The sequence below is a fragment of the Anarhichas minor genome, unplaced genomic scaffold (assembly GCF_050575085.1).
Source record: "Anarhichas minor isolate MPS153535 unplaced genomic scaffold, ASM5057508v1 ptg000007l, whole genome shotgun sequence".
NCBI classification, from domain to species: domain Eukaryota; kingdom Metazoa; phylum Chordata; class Actinopteri; order Perciformes; family Anarhichadidae; genus Anarhichas; species Anarhichas minor.
The window spans coordinates 6,044,880-6,068,412 of record NW_027466453.1 but is presented as its reverse complement, the minus strand read 5'-3'; the positions used below and the strand labels follow the sequence as shown (position 1 = coordinate 6,068,412).

Below are 23,533 nucleotides of genomic sequence, written 5' to 3'. Positions count from 1 at the left end.
TGTGAGCAGCAGCAGCAGCAGCAGCAGTCCGCGGGAGCGCGCTGGGCTTGTCGCTGCGTACGGCTCTGACCGGGGAGTTCGGTGCTTCACTGGGCCCTCACCCTCAACATGGAGTTTTTAATGGGGAATCCGTTCAGCACGCCGGTGGGACAGCGAATCGGTGAGCTGTTTTTTTTTTATATCCGCCGCAAAGCGTTACATTTGTATTAACCAAATCCTTTTAGTCTCATTCACCTTTACCGGAGTCATTACGCCGCCGGCACGCGCATCTCTTTCGAGATGCTTCTATCATTTTTTTTATCATGGCCTGCACTATTTTAATGCGCGAGCTAATACGCATACAATGTCAATACGTTAACATGGTGAAAATAAGGTAAATGTATTAAGACTGACAGAGGAGCAACGGGTTACATGTTGAGTGACGCGTCCGCTGAGCAATGGTTTGACAGGGGCGGGGCTTAGATGCTGCGAGGCTCAAATTGATTGGTTGCTTTAGTGACTGTGTTTAACCTGCCAATAGCCGGGCGGGGACGGAAAGTGGGCCACAGCCTCCTGACCCAAATTAGATGCACGTTCAACTGTAGCTTAATGACTGCACATGTGTGTTCAGTTACTGATGGAGATTGAGGAATGAATAGATAAGCAGATTAAAGGATAGTAGAGAGAGTGTTGTTCATGATACAAACTACAGTTTTACTAAAAATATTAAATATCCATCTGTCATTATTATACAAATCAGAAAACACCGTGTACTCCATCAACTGCTATGTGTTGTGATTGGTGTGCTATGAAGAAACTATTATTATTAAATTAAGAGAAACATGTACTAAGCATTCATGAAATCATCTTATTAATAATCATAAAGACAAGCTATAATATATATTCCAGAGTAAACTGTTATGACGACACCATCAATATTAATCTGCGGTTTCATACTATTCAACACTGTATATTTTTTCCGTAGAGAGTGCGACCGGCTCCAGCCTGCCATCAGAAGACTGGACCCTCAACATGGAGATCTGCGACATGATCAACAGCTCAGAGGACGGGTGAGTGTGTGTGAGTGTGTGAGTGTGTGTGTGTGAGTGTGTGAGTGTGTGTGTGTGTGTGTGTGTGTGTGTGTGTTATCCGTCAGCATCAGGAACAAAGGAGTCCTCTGGAGGTTACACGCCTCTGACTGTTGAACATTCTCTGATTACAGACCTAAAGACGCAGTCAGAGCCTTAAAGAAAAGGATCGTGGGGAACAAGAACTTCAAGGAGGTCATGCTGGCGCTCACTGTGAGTGTCTTTCCCTCGTCGCCCTCATGCTCCGTTTGTGTTTACACCTGCTTTTGAGTTCTAGCTATTGCGTCTCCTTCTCGCGTTAGGTCCTGGAGACGTGCGTGAAGAACTGTGGCTACAAGCTTCACATCCTGGTGACCACGCGGGATTTTGTAGAGGGGGTTCTGGTCCGGTCGATCATCCCGAAAAACAACCCTCCATTAGTCCTGCATGACAGAGTGCTCAGCATTGTACAGGTAAAAGAAAAAAAGCCACATTACTTGTTTGGCAACACTGTGGGAGCTTGGGGGGGTGATCCTGTTGTAATCAGTCTTGGTGTGGTCACATTGCTCTTATTGTCTGATGGTAATTTGTGGTCGTCTCTCGTCAAGGCGTGGGCTGATGCGTTCCGTAGCTCGCCTGACCTGACGGGCGTGGTGTCCGTGTACGAAGACCTGCGGAGGAAGGGACTCGAGTTCCCCATGACGGAGCTGGACGGCTACTCGCCCGCTCAAGCCCCCAAAAAGGTACAAGCATGGCTGCTGCTCGCTCGCTGATCTTCGGGTGCTACCTGTCATCTTCTGGTCTTTCTCTTTTTTTTTACTTGGGAGTCATTTCTGTGCATCTGCTTACCAGCCTTCGCCTGGGAACGGGCCCGCTGTCACCACTCTGCCCACCGTGCTCCTCTCTTCCAAAACTCTGCTCATCCCACCGCTGACTTCCGAGCTAAAACTGGCCCTGGAGGGAAACAATGCCTTCACTCCCAGCCAGGTGATGGCCTTGCTGCGCTAGAGACGGATGTTTTTTTTTTTTTTTTTTAAGCGTTTCAATTGCACTGTTTTCCTAGAACTCACCGGGCTTTTTCTGTTTCACAACTCCCTTTTGTATCACTTTGGCCTGCAGCACTTATGAAATCAATATATGCCTGTAGCTGTGCTTATTCAGGAAATATCATTGATCCTCCAGATAAAACAGCTGAAGACGGAGCTCGGAGTGGTGCGAAGCAACCTGACTATGATGTCAGACATGATGAGTCAGCTGGATCCTGTCACGGTAAAACAAGCAGACATGGAGCTGCTGGAGGTAAAAAAAACAACAACACCACACACACTCGGGTTTTAATGATGTTTTCTGTGCAAATCATTTCCTTCCAGTCATGTTGAGTAACCGTGCCTTACCTCTAACTGATCTCCTACTTTATATATGTTGTGTTGCATCTGGCCCCGTCAAACCCCCGCCCACACATTCTTTGTCTGATTGTGTCATTAGCAGTTATATACAGTATGTAAGGAAATGCAGGACAGGATTGTTAAGGTGGTCCCCAGACTCAGTGAGGAGATGCTGATAGAAGAGTTGCTGGCAGCTAACGATGAGATGAACACCGCCTTTACTCGCTACCACAGGTGGACTTTATGCACTTTTTTTATTTAGAAAATAAGAGGATTGTAATATTTCAACAGGTTGTATTTTACCATTTGATGATGTTCACAGGTTTGAAAGACGAATACTAAACGGTCAAAGCACAGCAAAAAAGGTAAATATCATGTCTGGAATATTTGAATTGGTGGTTTTTCCTTCTTGACAGGGGATGAGTCATGGACTTTCACTTTTTGTCCCTCAGAGTCACTCATACGTCAACCTAATAGACTTCGATTTGACACCTGAGTCCGTCAGCCATTCAGGGCATGCATCCGTTACCAACGACAGCTCACACAGCCTGTCAAAAGCGGACAGCTTCTCCAGTCAGATGGCAAGACTGAGTAAGTACTCCAGTCTTGTATGTATGACCATTACCTACATACCGCACATGTTCAGTGTACGCCTCCTCTTATTCGATGCACCGTTAACGTCTCGTCGTTCCTCTTGCAGGTACGAGTGAATCAGATGACACGTTATCAAAGAATATAAATGTCTCAACTCGACAAAGGCCAAGGTACAGAAAGACTGTCAGCCACATGATCATGAAGATGTAAACACAAGTAGCAAAAGTTGTATTTTTGGTATTCAGTAAAAGACTGATTCCCAATGAGAGTAAGTTACATGAAAACTTGTTAGCAAGCAAGCCGAGCAGTCCTAAGAGTTAGCTAAAGATAATGAATGAAGTTGAGATGGCAAGCTTAAAGTAACGAACAGTGGAAGGAGTTAGCTAAAAGTAATTAATACGTAATGAATAGTTAACGTTAGCTAAAAGCAACATATTTGAACAGTTAGCTAAAGGTAATGAACACATATTTGAAGTAATGGCTAAATGGTTAAAAAGTCCAGCTTTGACATTAATATCCAATACATGATTGATAGAGTTAAGTAACATGAACACCATTACTTCATGGTGGAACATGGTGGTGTCGATAAGGGATGGGTTCATCTGGGGGTGTACATGAGATCAAATGTTTGGGAACCACTGTACTGAAGTGGAGGCTGCATGAATAACAAGAGCAAATTCTCAGGAATGTCATTTGCAAATACGTTGATCTTTGTTTTGGATCTTAATTCCGACTCATTCCCTGTAATTGCTTTTGTGTTGACTGAAAATCTTAGCTTTACATGGCAGTTAACCAAAGTACAAATCTTGTGTTTCAGCGAGCAGAGTGAAGTTGCAGTGGACGGCCTGGCTCGGGCTCAAGACAGCAGACTACTCAGCGCTGTAGCGGTAAGATGCCCTGTAATTCAGGTTTTACACGATTTGACAGGGTTAGTCACAACAGTTTTTCCTTGACTACGATGTGACCTTTGTTGTGAAAATGTCAGTGTGGAAATTGCTAACATGACTATTCTATGGGGGAGGGGGTCTACAGAACTACTTGACTCGTAAAAGAAACCTCCTCGGTTGAGCAAATGTGTGTGTAATCTTTTCTCGGTAACTGCTTTCCTCCTAAATTCTGTCTGTGCGTGAAGGACGACAGCCCATCCTCCACCCGCAGCTCCTCCCCAAAGTTAGATTGGATGATTAAAAGGGGAATGGTGCGTCCAAAATGTGTTCCTCTTTCACATTGACTCACCCTTCCACACCCTCTGTTGCTTTGGTTTTGTCATGACGTTGCATTTGTTTTGGTCTGCATTGCTTTTGTTTGGATCACTTTTTAATGGTTTGGTGGTTCAGGTGTTGAGATGAAACCCACTGGTTTGCATGTTTTGTATGTGGTGAAGACAACGTAAGATGTTTTTGGAGTCACGCCCATCAGAAAGCATGACAATGTTTGGTTTGCACTGTCCTGATATGCTACATCGTTGTCATACCTGTCATGCTTTTCTCCCCGACATGTAGTTGTTCCTTTTGTATTTATTTTTTGTGAAAGGAGTGGTTTGGTAGTTTAGTTTCATCTTCATAAAGTTAAACCAGCGGCTCATCTTTCTCTGCTCTGACCATCCTGTTGTTCGGCTTCCTTTCTCAGATTCCCATCAACCAGTCCACTGTCATGGATGACATTGAGCAGTGGTTAGAGCTGGACGATGAGGTAAATGGCTGGATTCCTACATTAACTCCGAATTAATACACGGATATTAAAGGTCGACCGATTGTAATGCACAAAATCACACTTCAGAATACATTCTCTTACTAATAATATAATTCAGATTGACAGAAAACTGATTTATTATAAACAGCATATGCTAAAGTAGCCGACTAGGCTGCTGCAGAAGTACAGAAGACGGCAGCTTTTCTTTTATCTATAATATCTTTTCTGTTTGTGACACAGTATGATGACTTTGAAGATTCAGACGGTGTGACCAGTGAAGGTGAGGGTCCTCACACTTTATCTCCTTCTTTAAAAAAAATGAGCCTCTTTTATCATCCGTTAATTCATTTGGCATCCGTGTACACCTGCAGTACCTGAGGGGTCATTTTGTCCCACTGTGCTCACTCGCTTGGGCACTTTGGCCGTTTATAGGGGGAAAAAAATAGGATTTGTGCTGAATTGACTGGCTAAGCATTTTGAGTTTAATATATTAAACTGTTATTTGAACAAGTCAGACTCATATCTGCTGCTGAATATTTGAGCATTTGACCTGTAGGTGGCACTATAGTCTTAACGGGGTATGTGGTGCCACATACTGCCTCTCCTCAGACCTATTCAGCACAAGAACTCCACACAGCTATGCAGTTATTGAGTACTTTAAAAAAGGACTGCTGCCATATTTTATTTCTTATGTAACAGGAAAAAAATGAAGTAACTTTGTAATTAATAAGTTACGGGTTAGGTTGACCCAGCACTACTACTCTAAAACACTACTTCTGCACCACACCAGCATCGTTTATATAATCCCTAATATACCATTCAGTGAATGTACTTTAGATAATTCATGAAGTCTCATCTCACCTAATGCTGCTTCTCTCTCTCCCTCCGCAGAGTTTGACAAGTTTTTGGCAGGAAGAGCAAAAGCAGCTGAGTGTCTCCCGTCGGTGAGAGGTTCCCCGCAGGACACCAACCACTCCGAGTCTTAAGCTACACCTGGAACCTGCCAAACTAACAGTGCTCGTGAAGCTCCATCGGCTGAGAAAGGGACATTTTTTTCCCTGGTGGACGGGTTGAGTGGCACATTCGACATGGGGAATTACAACCCATATCTGAGGAAGAGCGTCGTATAGCTGTGCACACTGCTCCTCGCTGGGGAGCAAGCGTGTTTTTTAACTGATATAAATATTGTTTTATGAAGGGGCAGAGGTTTTTACTTGACGCTGGTTGTGAGGGTTTGTCCATGTGTGGAATGCAAACATTTGCACATTTTATATGGTTACATTCCTGCTGTTGAAAGAAAGAGAGGGGGTATTGCTGTTATAGTTATAGTTATATATATATATATACATATTGTTAAACATGATGATGATGGGTTACAGAAAGCGCCTCTGTCTAAGTAGCAAACACTGTTAGCTTGTATGTAAGATAAAGCTTGGCTGTTACATAGTGTGATAATTTGATGCTTCACATCATTATTGATGTAGGATGTCAAGGTTTTTTTTTTTTTTTTTTTTACATCCAACGTTCCCTTGTGAAGATGTTTTACTTGAAGTCATGACAAACTGTTGTCTTATTAAACTTAAACTATTAACTGGCTGTTCTTATTCTCATGTTAATGTGCAGGTTTGGGGCAAGTGTACATCTTTTTTTTAAATTCCTGTCTGTGGCTGGTACAATCCCATGTTAAACTACTGTGATTGTATAGCTTCTATACACATTAATCACACTGCAGTTGATATTACATAACACTCTGTGGGTTTTGTTTTACAATTAGTTGAGAGGTGAAGTTGTCTTGATAAAAGAAAAACAATTGAAAAGAAGGCAAACACAGCAGTTCACATTAGGCAACACGTTGCTGCTCTCTGAAATCTGATTGGACAGAAAAATACACCCTCGCAAGTGCCCTGGCCTCTGATTGGCCCGCCGCACGTACGCCCTACCGCTGTGACGTGACGCGGCCACGTTTCGCCTCCGGTTCTCCACCGTTCTGCCTTCCTGCACGTTAGACACCTCGAACACACACACACACACACACACACACGGCTCCACTCGATCATGTCTCTCGGAAAAGTCGCCCGGAGTTTTGCGAAACCGGTCCGGGTCGCCCTGCGGCCCTCGGCCTCGGCTGTGAACCGGAGCTACTCCGCTGTCGCCGAAGCCAGAGTGGTGCTGCAGGGCGAGCTCGACGGCATCCGATCCGCGGGGACGTGGAAAGCGGAGAGGATCATCACGTCAAAGCAGGGACCTCGAATCAACGTGGACGGCAGCCGTAGCAGTGAGTGGTAGTAGTTTACATAAGTAACTGTACATGCATATGTAACGCGGTGGCAATGTGACCCAGTTGTCCTCAAACGCACCACGCGGTACAAACACAGATATAGCTGGTAAGTGTTGATTTTGATTTGTGGCTCTGCCTCTGTGTTATCTGGATGTTGAACTTGACTCACGTTAGTGAACTGGAGGACACACAAGCTTGGTAATGCCTTTCACGACTCTGAGTTGATTCTCGGGACTAACTTCAAGGAAACTTGTCCAAAAAAATCCACAACAACATGATTCAAGCTGATCTCAAATAAGTCAGAACAATTCTGCAATCAAAGATATGAAAAGTGGCTTGTAACATAAACAGCAAGCCGTGGTGAACTTGACTTCCATAGCAGCTGATCTCTATTCTGTTCTGCCAGTGTTTACACTTCAGGACTTGCCCCTAAAATGTACTCAGCCAGGACCCCACATGTGTGAAACTGACTTTATTCATCCATCTGGATGCTAACGCCACGAGTCCCATGCATTGATTTCGTTTCTCACTCTTTGTTCTGATATGCTGGCTTTGTTGTCACTTTCCTTTTGTGCAAATAAACCAAACCAAACGCAGACAGGTTTTATTCTGCTGCAGGCTTTGAGTTGCCCTCTGGGGTCGTTGTTGTTTTACTGATCTGAATTTGCACGGAGGGGACCTTTCGACCAAAGGGTTTCCTGCTCTCCATCTAAACCCTCTCCGTCTTTCTACTCAGGCATATTGAACTTCTGCGCCAACAACTACCTTGGACTGTCCAGTCACCCGGAGGTGGTGCAGGCAGGGATTGATGCTCTGAAGACACACGGTGCTGGATTGAGCTCTGTCCGATTCATCTGTGGCACGCAGGTACGACGCCTAATCAGCACATTAACAATGGGGGAGAACATGAACAACGTGGAGAACATGAACAACATTAACGCGGCTGTAAATCTCACGCTCTGTGTTCACAGGATCTACACAAAGATCTGGAGCAGAAGCTGGCGGAGTTTCATGAGCGGGAGGACTGCATCCTCTACGCCAGCTGTTTTGATGCAAACGCCGGACTGTTTGAGGTGTGTTATGCTTTATGAGTTGTGTCGTGCTTTATGAGGAAGACCCCTTATGTTGTGATCGGTGAAGTATCCTATTACTCTCACACACACACACGCAGGTTCTGCTGGGCCCGGATGACGCAGTGCTGTCTGATGAGCTGAACCATGCCTCCATCATCGACGGGATCCGACTGTGTCGGGCAAAGAGGCTGCGCTACAAACACATGGACCTCGGCGATCTGGAGAAACAGCTCAAAGAGTCTCAGGTGTGTGTGTGGAACTTAATATTTGACCATGATAAGAGTCCTGTTCTCCATCCTGTCCAGAGGTATCGTCAAATATTCAAACATGCCAGTGGTTATCAGGGACTATTTCTTTCATAAAACTGTTGACAGTGTGTTCTTTATTTATTTGCTAGAATGACTTTTTAGTGTTAGCGTGAGCCTCCTTTAGCATTACATCATGTATGTAGCCATGTATGTAGAGAGAGAGAGAGAGAGGGCTATTTAATTGCAGAGCCAACAGTTATGTGACTGGGGTGGGATGGTATTATCATGTCTTTCAAGATTAATGTGAGGAAATATAAAAAAACGTTTTTAAAAAGAAGCAGAAGATAACCATTCATTATTTTATCCTGCAGAAAAATGTAAATGGATGTAATTGTCATAATTGTTGACTGCATTAACTGAACAGAACAGCGTTTTGAATAGATATGTTTATAAATCATGATTTGCAACATAGTACATTGCTGAAACTTAATAGAAACATAAGTCAAATAATAGTTTGATTTTTATTGAATGGAACTGCTAAGTGTCATGTGCACTGAAACGGTATATTTCCATCAAACATTCACTGGACATGCATTCTTTCACTGGGCTTTGCGTGCAAACCCTCACCAGAGGGCGACATAACTCCTTTTAGAGTGGCTCTAGACTCCACCTGCAGCTGCCTCCAGCTCAGGCAGGCCTTTTCAACCAACTCATGGAGCTAATGTTACGTTAAGAACCCGAGCTGCAGCTGATCAAATATGCTGGCACTAAACATTAAACCCATATTCCTGAGGTGACCGGGTCAGATAAGGGCTACAGTATTAGTCAGACTGTGTTCCGACTCCGTTTTGTCCTCCTCAGTCGTCTCGCATGCGCCTGGTGGTGACCGATGGAGTCTTCTCTATGGATGGAGATGTGGCGCCGCTGTCAGAGATCTGTGACCTGGCTGAGCAGTACGGAGCCATGGTGTTCATAGACGAATGCCACGCCACCGGATTCCTGGGGCCCCGAGGCAGGTGGGTAAGATCCTGATGAAATAATACTGCTTTATTTCAGCAGGTTAGTATGACCTCATCGATATACTGTCTCTTTAAATAGCACCTGATACAATAATATCACGTATTTTATATGAGAAAATCATATCATGGATGTTAAATATGGATTACGGTGATAATATGACAAAGTAGGAGGCAGATAAGAGAGAGGGTTATGGTCGTTAGCGTTGCTACTTTCTGTGTGCCATCTTCATGTGTAGACATTTGTGATTACAACCTTCAACTTACCGCATTGGTATGAAATTTAGTCTGTAGAAAAACAAGTCTAGCTCCATATCCTGCCATCGTTGTGAAGGGGATGAACTAACGGTACTCCTCCCTGTGATCTGCAGAGGAACGGACGAGCTCCTGGGAGTGATGGACAGAGTTGACATAGTTAACTCCACCCTGGGGAAAGCACTGGGAGGAGCAGCTGGTACGTCTTCGTCTGACCTGTGACTTTGATGAGTTCTGCGTGTTTATTGCTGCATTTTTAGTATAGAAAGTGTTGAGGATTGGAGCTGAATTTTTGTGCGTTTTTAGGAGTTGTCCGTCCGTCCGTCCCATTCTGGTGAACGTGTTTTCTCAGGAACACATTGAGGAAATGTTATTACATCAGACACAAACATCCACCTGGACTCCAGGATGAACTGTTTAGAATTTGGTGGTCAAAGGTCACTGTGACCTCGCTACACGGTATTTGGACCATAAGTCGAGAATTCATACGCTAATTATGACACACAAATGTCTAATAAAAGGATAAAAATGATGAAGTGATGACATTTTGGACCGACAAACTGCAACGTGACCGGTTGCCGGAGGCAGGCAACCTGGAGGCGGTAATTCTAGTTTAGATATATTGAAACCACTCTCATGTCTGTCTGTTAAAGAGCGCAGCTAGGAGACTGTTAGCTTAGCATAGAGGCTGGAAACAGCCAGCCATGCTCTGTCTTAAGGTAACAAATCAGCCGACCAGCACCGCTAGAGTTCACTCATCGACACCTCATATTTAGTGTGTTTAATTTGCCACAAAATCCGGAGCCTATAAACAATAATTTAGGGTTTTATGGGGCTTGTGGGACTGGTTGCCAGGCGACCAGCAAAGACTCCAGGAAGTTACTGCTCATTTTTAAGAAATAGTCAGCTGCATCATGTCAAACTGAGCCAGGCTAGCTGTTTCCCTGAGTCTTTATGCTAAGCTAAACGCCTCCTAGATGTCACCTTATATTTATCATACATACAGGAGATTTGTATCTATCTTAACATCTCACTCTACAAACAAATACATTTCCCAAAAATGTCGAGTTTATTCCTTCAACAAAGCACGTTATGGTGCTAATACACCAGATATAAATGTTCTATTCTCCGTCTTATATGTTTGTTTTTGTCCCTCAGGTGGCTACACAGTCGGCCCCAAGCCCCTCATCGACCTGCTGAGGCAGCGCTCGCGGCCGTACCTGTTCTCCAACTCCCTCCCCCCTCCCGTGGTGGGTTGTGCCATCCGGGCTGTGGAGCTGCTGCTCGCCTCCAGCGAGATTTCGCAAAGCATGACGGCCAAAACCATGAGGTGCGGTGGGGGCTGGGGGGGGGGTAATACAGCCAGACTTTGTGACCTTTTGTTGCCCAAACACATTAGAGATATTCCTCTTTTTTTCAAAAACTTTCACTGTTTGGAAGAAAGCGCGTCGGGATTGGTGCATTCATGTTGTCACTGCTATGCGTCTGTAATCCTGACTATAATATATATCTTTTTTTTTTCGCTGTCCATCCAGGTTCAGGAACAAGATGACGCAGGCTGGCTTCACCATCTCAGGCTCGGCTCACCCCATCTGTCCCGTGATGCTGGGCGACGCTCGGCTGGCCTCCATGATGGCCGACGACATGCTGAAGCTCGGTGAGGCAGCAGCGCAAACCGCTGGACCGCATTCATTCAAGCTTCCTCGAACAAAGAGTTGCTCCCAGTTGAAAGCCGTACCTTAAAAGTAGCCTACAAAACACAGGCCTGCTTGTGCAGTAGCCTCTTCGTGTGCTGATAGCTATAGTTTGAATATGTTTATTTACCATGAGTCATTTTAGTACTTAATCTATTTGATGTTAACGGCTCGGATTTCGTCCGTTTCTGTGATTGCTGGCCAGTCTACACAGTTGGTCAGCATGTGACTCTATAAACCAGTGTTGCAATACTCCAGTTGCCAAATATCTTCGTGCCGCAATAACCTTTCCCTTCTGCCGTTACAGCGTCGGGTGGGAGATGTGAGCGCATCTCTAGTGGGATCCACCACCAACAATTTGTTTGCTTTCATGAACTCGCTGTCATTCATCTTATATTCATATTTCTTCTCCCTCTTTGTCTTTCCACCATCTTCTTCTCCGCTTAAGAATCTCTTTAGCCTCTTAACAGTCCTCCTCCTCCCTACTCCAACAGTTTTCCACTTTAGGAGCTCTCCTAAAGACTGAGATGCTTTGTAAACATGTATCTTCACCGGGATCTTGTCTTAGCTGTAAAAGGGGGAAATTCATAGAAAATAATTTTCTGAGAATTCCTTCACCGGGAGCACCTCTTTGTTCTTGGATGCTTCATGAATACAGCCCCTGAACCTGTTTAATTTAGAAATACATTATAAAACGTTGCAGTATTTACACCTGGGCCTTTTTATTCAGCTGTACTCTACATTACGTCCTCGTTGTTAACGCGTCTCTCTCTCCTCCACAGGAGTCTATGTGATCGGATTCTCCTTCCCCGTCGTACCGAAGGGCAAGGCCAGGATCCGCGTTCAGATTTCAGCCGCCCACACGGACGAAGACATCGACCACTGTGTGGAGGCCTTCATCCAGACGGGCAGGAAGCACGGAGTCGTCTCCTGAACACGCAGGAACCAGAAGGGTCCAGGAACCAGTGTGAATCACTGAGCAACATCGAAGCGCTCGCTCTTGCCCGATTGCGCTGCCTGTTACTCGAGACCTATGATTGATGTCGATGGAAATATTAGTTACATTTATAGGTCAACAGATGTTAATGTTATTGTTTTGTTTGCTTCGCTGAATAAAGCACTTTTCCTGACGTGTGCAGGTGTTTGCGTTTTAAGAAAAACTAATGCTTGTATTTCTTATCAATAGACGGGTTTATTTAGGGTTGTCATCTGTTCAACTGATTGTGGATTTAATAATCATGAGGATAATGACACATTTGGGAATGCTCTATATATATAAACTTGCATTATCGGCATTTATTAGAATCAATGTTCTTCTCATCCTTTAAAACCAGAAAAGAGCTCTTTGTTTATAGTTACCAGTGAGAACAAGATTTTAGTATATATGTTGTTATTTTTTGTTTATCCCCAACAATTAGGAAATTGAACATTATGGGCTTCATTAATGTCAAAGCACCCAAAGGTCATATGCTGCATCACAACACATGAGAGCCGCTCAAGAGATGTTTCTCTTTGCTCACTTTAAATCTCAGTTCATGATTTCACAGGTTTCAATCGATCTCGATTTTTGAATCCTCCAGCGTATATAAACTAGGAATAGACATCCCAGCGAAGCAGAAAACAGAGTCTTCACTTTTTTTTTTTTATAGGAAAAATATTAAGATTCAGGATTTATTTAAATATCGTATGTGGACTTGGTCCAATATGCAAAATAAACATAAAAATCTTCACAAAGTTAGATCAACAGTTAAAGTACCTTATATCTTCCATCATCTTCTCCTTCTCATCTGGTTCAAACATGAGGGCCAGTTCACTTTCATATAGTAGTGTAAGAAAACGTGTGGAGGGGGTTACATTTTATTTAGAGAAATCTTGAGACATTGGTCTTACAGGAAAGCTTTGTATAATGTCTTACTGATCGTCTGTAGCTATAATCACACCATCTGTCATTCACATAAGAAAAAACAAGCCTCTATAACTGGCAACGGTGTATATTATTTTACTGAAACTATCCTCATTTGTAAATACAGATTACTCTAAATCCTGTTAAAATTAGCTCCCTTATGAAACTGTTACACATATTAATGGTGGTAAACAAATGTGTGTTTTTGTCCATCTGTGATCGCTCTTTAATGTTGTATTCATTCTTCTTTGTGGCACATTTCTTCAGCACACGCTTCCTCCTGCTCCTCCTCCTCCTGGTGTCTTTTTCGCGCCACCAGTCCTCACAAACCCCGCCTTTCCATAGAAGACACCCCTCCGCAAAGCCGCTTCGACCAATGGCGACAGGTCATAACGGCTTCCATCCAATCAGAGGACAGCAGAGGGGCGTTGCTAGACGCGAGGCGCGGGAAACAGACAGGAAGGAGTTTCAGTAGTTTTTACCCGCGGAACACGCAAACTGATCAGCGTCGTCTCTGGCCGTTTACATCCATCTTGTTTTTTCTTCTTTTAATTAAGAAAAAACTAGTCCACGGTACCAGCTTTAGTTCGCCTCGTGTGTTGTTCACCGACCTGGTTTCAGTATGTCTGGCTTTGACGACCCGGGAGTGTACTACAGCGACAGTTTCGGAGGTGGAGATGGACACGGGGGGGATGAAGGCGGACTGAAGAAGATCCAGATCAAGAAACGGTTCCGTGAGTTCCTCCGACAGTTCCGAGTGGGGACCGACCGCACGGGCTTCACCTATAAATACAGGTGAGCTCATGATGACAAGAGGACTGTGTGACGGATATTTAGGTGGAGAGGCGGATGAATCTTAATAGCTACTCTAATAACAATACGAAAAATAATATGTACCATTCGGCTAAATACACTGCCTGGATTAACCTTAATGAAGCAGACCCCAATATTAAAGGTACAGTCAACCAATTAACGTCTGAAATGTGTTCATGCGGGCTACTGCTCATTACCCTGATGATGTCATCAAGGTCCTGCAGAGCCTGCTTTACAAAGTTGCAGTGTGGAGGTAAAGGCAGCGGACAGCAGTAGAAGGAAGCAGAGAATTGTGGGAAATGTTAACATTTGTGGAGCTTGACCTGTATTAAAGTGCAAACGTTAAAATATTTCAATCCGTCTCATATGAGTGTCCCCATTTGAATAAATGCAGCAGTGAATCAACTAACAAAAGCCGGCCAATCTGTCATCATGCTGCAGATAGGAAATGGTTAATTCTGTGTCGGCTTTGGCAGGTTTGTCTAATTAACACGAGTAAGGTTCTTGGATTTACTTCTTTTTCAAAACCACCCTTTTTGTTTCATTCTAAATCAGAGATGACCTGAAGAGGCGCTACACCCTGGGGGAGTACTGGGTGGAGGTGGAGATGGAGGACCTTGCCAGCTTTGACGAGGACCTGTCAGACTGTCTCTACAAGGTGCCCTCCGAGAACCTGCCGATGGTGAGTTCAAAGTGACGAAACAAAACAAAAAAAACTTGCTTCCCGTCTGTAGATGTCACGTTTGCGCCCCCGGTGAGCTAGTTTCACGCAGCTTTCGTTTCTGCGATTACTCTCCTCTTTTTAACGGGTTGGTCTGTTTTACAGCTGGAGGAAGCCGCGAAGGAGGTGGCCGACGAGGTGACCCGTCCCCGGCCCGCGGGGGAGGAGACGGTCCAGGACATCCAGGTCATGCTGAAGAGCGACGCACATCACGCCTCCATCCGCGGCCTCAAGGTACCCACAAGCCTCCTTTTTTTGTGTGTGTATGTGTGTGTCTCGTATTCTCGCAGTCACCGTTGACCGCCCGATCACATTTCGCCGTTTCCCCCTCTCCCCTCGTAGTCCGAGCAGGTGTCCCGTCTGGTGAAGGTGCACGGCATCATCATTTCGGCCACCGCGGTGAGGGCGAAGGCCACCAAGGTGTGCCTGCAGTGTCGTGGCTGTCGCGGCCTCATCAACAACATCGCCCTGCCCCCGGGCCTGCAGGGTTACGCTCTGCCGCGCAAGTGCAATAAGTGAGTGCGACTGTCTGGATCGAGGGCCATAGGAACGACCATTTCAGCTCTTAGAGATGAAGACATTTCTGTCACCGGTTTAATTTTAATTTTCCCCCCCCCCCCCCCCCCCCCACCCACCCACCTTTTCTCTTTTTTTTTCCAGGGAGCATCCTGGAAGTGTGAAGTGTCCCGTGGACCCCTACTTCATCATCCCGGACCGCTGCATTTGCGTCGACTTCCAGACTCTCCGCCTGCAGGAGGCCCCGGATGCTGTGCCTCACGGAGAGATGCCCCGTCACCTGCAGCTCTACTGTGATCGGTGAGGAAGTGACTCAAGCAAATTACGTCAAGGACGGTGTTTTCTGCTGCTGCTGCACCCTCACATAATCAGAAATGTGAAGGATTGTCGGTTCAAGCTGTTCCCCCTCCTCCTCCTCTTACAGGTATCTGTGTGACCGCGTGGTCCCAGGCAACAGAGTGACCATCGTGGGCATCTACTCCATCAAGAAGACGGCCCCCGTGAAGGCCAAAGGCAGAGAGAAAAGTGCCGGTGTGGGCATTCGTGCGTCTTACCTGCGAGTGGTTGGCATCCAGGTGGACACAGAGGGAGCAGGTAGAGATGACTTTCTGCTAAATAAACCCTAAATGTTTTAAGTGTGATACATTAGTTTCTAGCATCCAGAGGGAGATGGTTAGATGTTGATGGGTCTGTTTCCCCCCCCCCCCCCTCTTCCAGGACGGGGTGCTACAGGATCAGTCACTCCACAGGAGGAGGAGGAACTGAGGGCGCTGTCTGCTTCGCCAAACATCTACGCCTCTCTGGCACGCTCCTTAGCTCCCTCCATCTACGGCAGCGAAGATCTGAAAAAGGCCATCACCTGTCTGCTGTTTGGGGGTTCAAGGAAGAGGTGAGGCTACCGGAATGCGGCTTCAACACCATTTAAGGGTAGACCTCCCACCCCCCCCGCGTGTTTAGTAATGCTTTTAGTTCCCCCGTCTCTTCAGGCTGCCCGACGGCCTCACTCGCAGGGGAGACATCAACCTGCTGATGCTGGGAGATCCCGGCACGGCCAAGTCCCAGCTGCTGAAGTTCGTGGAGAGGTGCTCGCCTATCGGGGTACTTATCCTATTCAGTGTATCGATTCATCGCACGTTGTTCTGCTCGGCGATGCGAGTTCACCCGCTGACGCCGAGTCTTCATTGTGTCGCCGGCAGATCTATACCTCGGGTAAAGGCAGCAGCGCCGCGGGTCTGACCGCCTCCGTGCTGAGGGACCCCCACACCCGCGGGTTCATCATGGAGGGAGGGGCCATGGTGCTGGCCGACGGTGGGGTCGTCTGCATCGACGAGTTTGACAAGGTAAAAAAAAACGGGTTTTTGTGTAGCAGGCGGAGGATGTAGAACTTTATTTGTGTCCAATGATTAAAGACATAAGTACGTTTGTTATTCAGATGAGAGAGGATGACAGAGTGGCCATTCATGAAGCCATGGAGCAACAGACCATCTCCATCGCCAAGGTAGAAACCCATGTGTTGTGTCCTTTTTTTAATGTCCTGAGCGCCTAACGGGGTAACCTAACATCTTGACCCCTCCCACTACCACCAGGCCGGCATCACCACCACCCTGAACTCTCGCTGCTCCGTGTTGGCCGCCGCCAACTCTGTGTTCGGCCGCTGGGACGACACAAAGGGGGAGGACAACATCGACTTCATGCCCACCATCTTGTCCCGTTTCGACATGATCTTCATCATCAAAGACCATCACGACCATCAGCGGGACATGGTGAGGAGGCGCATGCTTTTTTAAAAAAAATTTATATATTATTCCGAAAGTCCGCCGCTTCACATCCTTGCCGGCAGCGGGAACATTAACGCTCTTTGTAACGTCTGCCCGTAGACGCTGGCTCGTCACGTGATGAACGTCCACCTGAGCGCCCAGATGCAGACGGAGGGCGTCGAGGGCGAGGTTACGCTGGCCACCTTCAAGAAATACATCGCCTACGCCAGAACGTGAGTCTCTCCGACGACGCCGACACAAGCTATACCTTTTTTTTTTTTTTTTTTTTTTTTTTTTTTTGATTTAATTTGGGCTCATTAACACGGCGGGTTCTTAATGTTTGCTTGCAGTAAGTGTGGCCCTCGGCTCTCTCCCGCGGCCGCGGAGAAGCTGAAGAACAGATACGTGGTGATGAGGAGCGGAGCAAGGGAGCACGAACGGGAGTCTAACAAAAGACCCTCCATCCCCATCACCGTCAGGTACTTTTTTTTTTTTTTTTTTTTAAGATGGCGTCATCCGCTTTGACACATCAGTGATGAACGTGTAGCTCGACTTTTACTCCCTTCTTTGATTACAAACATTTCTGTCTCCGCCTCCTCAGGCAGCTGGAGGCTGTTGTGCGCATCGCAGAGTCGCTGGCCAAGATGAAGCTGCAGGCTGTGGCCGGAGAGGAAGAGGTGGACGAGGCCCTCCGACTCTTCCAGGTCTCCACACTGGACGCTGCACTGTCTGGCAGCCTCTCAGGTGTGTGTGTGTGTGTGGTAGCTGTGACTGGAGCTGTCAGACATATTTGTTTTTTAGACTTTTTCCGCTGTAAAGAGAAACTACATGAATGAGTTTGGCAGTGAGCGATCACCAAAGTCAGTTCTTATAGCTCGATGAAAGTAGCGTTAGTAGATAATTGACTGAACGTCCAGCTCCTGCTCTGCTACTGGTCCAAGTGTGAAGGCAAACTTGACCAAACCTAAAGATTGACTTTTCAATTGTATACAAATATACTGTAACAATGTGATTGACTTAAATAAATAACATTCTGTTTACAATCAATTCAAAGTAACATATTTGCAACATGACTGCTGGTGTTCTCTTATGACAGAACACATTACAATAACTTTCCATTCTTTTAACATCTCCTCACATCTCGTCCCTAGGGGTGGAGGGCTTCACGTCTCTGGAGGACCAGGAAATGGTCTCGCGCGTCGAGAAGCAGATGAAGAGACGCTTTGCCATCGGCTCCCAGGTGTCCGAGCACAGCATCGTCCAGGACTTCACCAAACAGGTCAGTCTCACTATATCGTGATGGTGGAGAACGGCACATAAAGCCAATTCAAAGTCGTTTTTCCACTTCATAATGAAATGTGTCTTTTCATTTTCATGATCATTACTTTGCCCTTGGTGCCTGCCCCAGACCCCCCGGGGTAGGTCGGAGTAGGTCCGTTACATAAAATCCAATGTTATGTAAAAACAATTGAATTCCAGGTTGTGACGCAACAAAGTAGGAAAAATGCCAACGGGGAGGAACACTGTTGCAAAGCACTGTAAACATTGAATCAATGATGAGGAAAATGACAGTGACACAAAGATATACACTCGGTGACCTCAGTAGTTGTTTTTGTAACAAAAATGATTACCAAAACCACAGCTGTTATTTTTCAGTTTAACTATAACTTGTATTAAAATATCCAACAAAAAATCTGGCCTTATTTTCCCTTAAAGGTCAATTGAGGATTGATCTCTCCTGTTTTGACTCTCTGTATTCCTCTTTAACAGAAGTATCCAGAGCACGCCATCTACAAAGTCCTCCAGCTGATGTTGAGGAGGGGCGAGCTGCAGCACCGCATGCAGAGGAAAGTGCTCTACCGAGTCAAGTAGAGCAAACGTTTCATTGTTGATGTAAATAGTTTTGGGTCTGCCTATTCATGCGAGACTCTGTGTTTCCCCACGGACATCTTAGAATGTGCATTCTGGGTCGTGGTGAACTGTTGAGGTCGATTCAGTTGCATCTGGATTTTATGGCCACAACTAACTGTCTGATCACATGCACCAGAATGAATGAAGTTTCTGCACGATGTGTAAAGAATTAAAGTATTTGAAATCATAAGAGGACTTGTTTCAAACTGATGCTTTTTTTTAATTTTTTTTATTCAACATAAATCATAAAACGGTTTCACAGTGTGGGATTGTTTCAATACGTTCACACCAATGACAAGTTGACAATCACTGTTTCAGCTGCGATTTGATACTTTTAAAGATGAGACACAATGTTCGGTCTTGATTTTATTTGTTGCATTAATTCATTAGTTAATAAGTGCTGCGTGTGCATATATAAAAAGTGCTGGTAAAATCTACAAGGAGTAGATTCCCAGTACAATAGTGGTGAGAGCCACACATAACCCCACGATGGGTAAAGATGGGAACGTGGCAGTTCTGACGACGTTGCCCGCTGATTGGTCCACCGCTTCTGTTGTGACACTCAACATTTTCTGCAAGTCATCAAAAACCTGAAAGAAAAGACATAAAAAAAAAAAAAACCATGTTGACAGATTCGGTTCTCTTTTTGCAAGTTTCTGTGTGACTTTTGAAATCATTCTGGGTCAACGACGCCGCGCTGTCGGCTGCACACGGTAAAGCTGCTCTTCGATTCCCTCTTCCGCTCACCTGGATGTTGAGCTCGAAGGCGGCGACGGCCTCCTCCAGCACCGCCGCCCTCTCCTCCTCCGTCAGCTCGATGCCGTTCATCCGGCCCCTGTACAGCTGCTTGAAGCGGTTGGGGCTGGTCACGCCGGGGAAGGAGAAGAACGAAAGCCCCTCTTGGCTGCTCAGCCCCAGAGATTTCTGGGTAATCTTCCCCAGCACTTGACCTCCCGAGAGGTCGCCGAGGTAGCGCGTGTAGGCGTGGGCCACCAGCAGCTCAGGCCTCTCTTTGCCAATCTGTTAAAAATAATAAATAAGGGTGTGTCACAACGGGCCCGCGCTGAATGCTAACTCAGCGCCTTCCTCTCCGCTCACCTGTCGTAGTCTCTGTTCGTATCTGTGCGTGGCTGCGGGAACGACCACCCTCTTCCTCCAGCCGGAGCCCAAGAAGTGCTCCAGATCCTTCTCCAGCGTTTCCAGACGGGCCAGTTCCTGAGGGAAGTATATCGGTGCCACAGCTGGATGGGAAGAATTTCTGTCCAGCTCCTCCTCGAGCGCTTTGTAGATCTCGTGGAGGGAACACAACAGGACCTGACCGCGAAGAAGAAGAGCCGCTTTTCAGAACAATGTAAACATTACGGTACAAAAGACAAAGTGTGATGTGTGTTAATTGTGAGGAGCTTACCTTGTACTGAGGCAGGGTGATGTGACCCTTCTGGTAACTCAGCATCAGCTGTGTGTTTTCAGCTCTGACATGGCTGTCCTTAGTGGCTGCTTTGACCTGCTCTGATAGGTCACTGATGGCAGAACACAGAAAAAAACGTTTATTTTACTTTTAAATCGTACAGTTCTGTGTGTTTAAATTATCTTTAGAATAAACTGTCGTACCTGCCAATGTCCCCTGTTTCAGTCTTCCTAGCACTCTTCATGGTCTCCATCTATGCAGACAAATGATTTGGTTTAATTAGTTCAATTAAACACATTTAACAAGAATAACAATGTATGTAACACACCTGTCAAAATACTGAAGACTTCTCTCCTTTAGGCTGGTTGGTCGTCTTATCAGCTCCGCCGAGTTAAAGGTCCACCGTGTCCTCGCGGCTCTCTTATACAGCCGTGATGTGCTGCGGCTGCCGAGGTAAATGGGAAGTGGGACTAATGACTCACTTTAAGTCACACACTGCTGAGGCTTAAGCATGACAAAGCAGATGTGTGAACGTTGTGGGGAAATGTGATTTCATGATGTGGCAGAAATCAAAAAGTGTGGCGTGAAAGTTGCTCCCTGTGATGCAGAGGTCATTATGTCATGTGTGGACCTGTATGTACATATATACCAATGTCAGAAGGTTTTAAACTTTTTTTTAGGTCCAGTTAAATCTCATTCATTCGTTAAATATCCCACGTCTACAGAGGCTAAGAGGTTTTCTACACATCTGAACTGCTGTTCTACAAGCCGGTCACTGGTTGACCATAGTACGCTGACACTGCACCATCCTGGTGAATTTCTATCACTTCAATTCAATGCACACAAAAATAGCTCTTACTGTATACAAATGCAAACACAACCCACATGAGGAGATTCACAAATATATTACGGGTGCACACTCAAATATGTTTTAAATGTAATGGACATCCACTGTACTCATTGGGAGATAGCTTTAGATAAAAAATAAAACTGCACATTATAGGGCTAAATGTAAAGGGGTATATATTTTAGACTGCTGTGTCTCATCTTTTATTTACATAAAGGATCTGAATACTTAAACCACTACAATACTAATGCACAGGGACAAACCATGTGAGTAAATGAAGATGAAATTGTCATTAAATGTCGATGGAAAATGCTCAAAGTACATATTAAACTAACATGACCTTTTGTAGTTTATCCTTAGAAACATCCCTGAGGAGGGAGGGCTTATGCTGTGGGATGACACCAATGAATGGCCTATAGCTGATCTGTTGAGAGTCACTCATCTGCTGCAAAACTCTCAGGATCCCAGAAGCAGTTGGACAGAAGGATCTTCCAGGTCTAGGCACTTTCCTCACGCCCACCCAACGGCATCTACCCGATGGTGGGTATAAGGTCTTTCGCAACAAGAAAGGAGCAATAAAGCACAAATATAGTTTGTTTAAATCCTTCATGAAAAATTAATGAAATTATATAATGAAAAAAGATGAATCTAATTTAAAACGCAGATGGATTTGTTTGAACTGCAAGTGAAACATGAAAATGGATGTACAGTTGTGTGAAAAAGTGTTTGCCCCCTTCCTGATTTCTTATTTTTTTGCATGTTTGTCACACTTAAATGTTTCAGATCATCAAACAAATTTAAATATTAGACAAAGATAACACAAGTAAACACAAAATGCAGTTTTTAAATGAAGGTTTTTATTATTAAGGAAAAAAAAATCCAAACCTACATGGCCCTGTGTGAAAAAGTGATTGCCCCCCCTGTTAAAACATAAATTAACTGTGGTTTATCACATCTTTGGAAAGCTGAGTTCAATTTCTCTAGCCACACCCAGGCCTGATTACTGCCACGCCTGTTCTCAATCAAGAAATCACTTAAATAGGACCTGCCTGACAAAGTGAGGTAGACCAAAAGATCCTCAAAAGCTAGACATCATGCTGCGATCCAAAGAAATTCAGGAACAAATGAGAAACAAAGTAATTGAGATCTATCAGTCTGGAAAAGGTTACAAAGCCATTTCTAAAGCTTTTGGACTCCAGCGAACCACAGTGAGAGCCATTATCCACAAATGGCGAAAACATGGAACAGTGGTGAACCTTCCCAGGAGTGGCCGGCCGACCAAAATTACCCCAAGAGTGCAGCGACGACTCATCCAAGAGGTCACAAAAGACCCCAGAACAACATCCAAAGAACTGCAGGCCTCACTTGCCTCAATTAAGGTCAGTGTTCATGACCCCACCATAAGAAAGAGACTGGGCAAAAATGGCCTGCATGGCAGAGTTCCAAGACGAAAACCACTGCTGAGCAAAAAGAACATAAAGGCTCGTCTCAGTTTTGCCAGAAAACATCTTGATGATCCCCAAGACTTTTGGGAAAATACTCTGTGGACTGACGAGACAAAAGTTGAACTTTTTGGAAGGTGTATGTCCCATTACATCTGGCGTAAAAAGTAACACGGCATTTCAGAAAAGGAACATCATACCAACAGTAAAATATGGTGGTGGTAGTGTGATGGTCTGGGGCTGTTTTGCTGCTTCAGGACCTGGAAGACTTGCTGTGGTAAATGGAACCATGAATTCTGCTGTCTACCAAAAAATCCTGAAGGAGAATGTCCGGCCATCTGTTCGTGACCTCAAGCTGAAGCGCACTTGGGTTCTGCAGCAGGACAATGATCCAAAACACACCAGCAAGTCCACCTCTGAAAACAAAATGAAGACTTTGGAGTGGCCTAGTCAAAGTCCCGACCTGAATCCGATTGAGATGCTGTGGCATGACCTTAAAAAGGTGGTTCATGCTCGAAAACCCTCCAATGTGGCTGAATTACAACAATTCTGCAAAGATGAGTGGGCCAAAATTCCTCTACAGCGCTGTAAAAGACTCATTGCCAGTTATCGCAAACGCTTGATTGCAGTTGTTGCTGCTAAGGGTGGCCCAACCAGTTATTAGGTTTAGGGGGCAATCACTTTTTCACACAGGGCCATGTAGGTTTGGATTTTTTCCCCCCCTTAAAACCTCTTAAGCCCTAGCCCTATTGTTAGCCCTCTGCTCGAAAATTGCATACACATACCCATAGAGAGTCCAAGCTCTAACTACAAGGTCTATTTTAATAATTTTTATGCTAGAATACTGGTAACACTTGTGAGATGTGTTAAATTGTGTAAATATTGTGTATATGTTACTGGTTAATAACTGATGTGACTTATGGCACAGCTCAAA

At 45.2% G+C, this 23,533-nt stretch overlaps 4 protein-coding genes across 7 annotated transcripts; 3 read left to right on the top strand and 1 right to left on the bottom strand.

Moving 5' to 3' along the window:
- On the top strand, nt 1-6,308 carry tom1 (target of myb1 membrane trafficking protein). 4 transcript variants are annotated; one of them, XM_076083701.1, is made up of 16 exons: nt 1-160; nt 965-1,049; nt 1,202-1,280; nt 1,370-1,519; nt 1,655-1,789; nt 1,899-2,033; nt 2,229-2,345; nt 2,535-2,665; nt 2,754-2,796; nt 2,884-3,022; nt 3,132-3,195; nt 3,843-3,912; nt 4,158-4,223; nt 4,655-4,717; nt 4,958-4,997; nt 5,609-6,308. In XM_076083701.1, exons 1-16 carry the CDS (start codon nt 109-111, stop codon nt 5,701-5,703), a joined length of 1,464 nt encoding a protein of 487 aa, XP_075939816.1. In that variant the 5' UTR covers nt 1-108; the 3' UTR covers nt 5,704-6,308. The 4 variants fall into 4 exon arrangements, with proteins under 4 accessions (XP_075939816.1, XP_075939808.1, XP_075939831.1 ...); XM_076083693.1 differs by having other exon boundaries at nt 2,532-2,665; XM_076083716.1 differs by lacking the exon at nt 1,899-2,033 and having other exon boundaries at nt 2,532-2,665.
- A 261-nt stretch (nt 6,309-6,569) lies between these two features.
- On the top strand, nt 6,570-12,411 carry gcat (glycine C-acetyltransferase). The gene is made up of 9 exons (XM_076083729.1): nt 6,570-6,992; nt 7,732-7,862; nt 7,967-8,068; nt 8,167-8,313; nt 9,178-9,332; nt 9,704-9,786; nt 10,746-10,917; nt 11,123-11,244; nt 12,064-12,411. The coding sequence occupies exons 1-9, from the start codon at nt 6,773-6,775 to the stop codon at nt 12,213-12,215; spliced, it is 1,284 nt and encodes a 427-aa protein (XP_075939844.1). The 5' UTR covers nt 6,570-6,772; the 3' UTR covers nt 12,216-12,411.
- A 1,261-nt stretch (nt 12,412-13,672) lies between these two features.
- mcm5 (minichromosome maintenance complex component 5) lies at nt 13,673-19,092 on the top strand. The gene is made up of 16 exons (XM_076083669.1): nt 13,673-13,979; nt 14,553-14,679; nt 14,824-14,952; nt 15,061-15,233; nt 15,379-15,534; nt 15,659-15,828; nt 15,952-16,123; nt 16,221-16,332; nt 16,431-16,574; nt 16,667-16,732; nt 16,821-16,997; nt 17,112-17,224; nt 17,342-17,470; nt 17,593-17,735; nt 18,143-18,270; nt 18,762-19,092. The coding sequence occupies exons 1-16, from the start codon at nt 13,807-13,809 to the stop codon at nt 18,861-18,863; spliced, it is 2,214 nt and encodes a 737-aa protein (XP_075939784.1). The 5' UTR covers nt 13,673-13,806; the 3' UTR covers nt 18,864-19,092.
- A 163-nt stretch (nt 19,093-19,255) lies between these two features.
- hmox1a (heme oxygenase 1a) lies at nt 19,256-20,773 on the bottom strand. The gene is made up of 6 exons (XM_076083683.1): nt 20,639-20,773; nt 20,514-20,563; nt 20,311-20,422; nt 20,001-20,216; nt 19,650-19,922; nt 19,256-19,492 (listed from the first exon to the last, which is right to left on the bottom strand). Exons 2-6 carry the CDS (start codon nt 20,561-20,563, stop codon nt 19,337-19,339), a joined length of 807 nt encoding a protein of 268 aa, XP_075939798.1. The 5' UTR covers nt 20,639-20,773; the 3' UTR covers nt 19,256-19,336.
- Between the last annotated feature and the right edge of the window lie 2,760 nt (nt 20,774-23,533).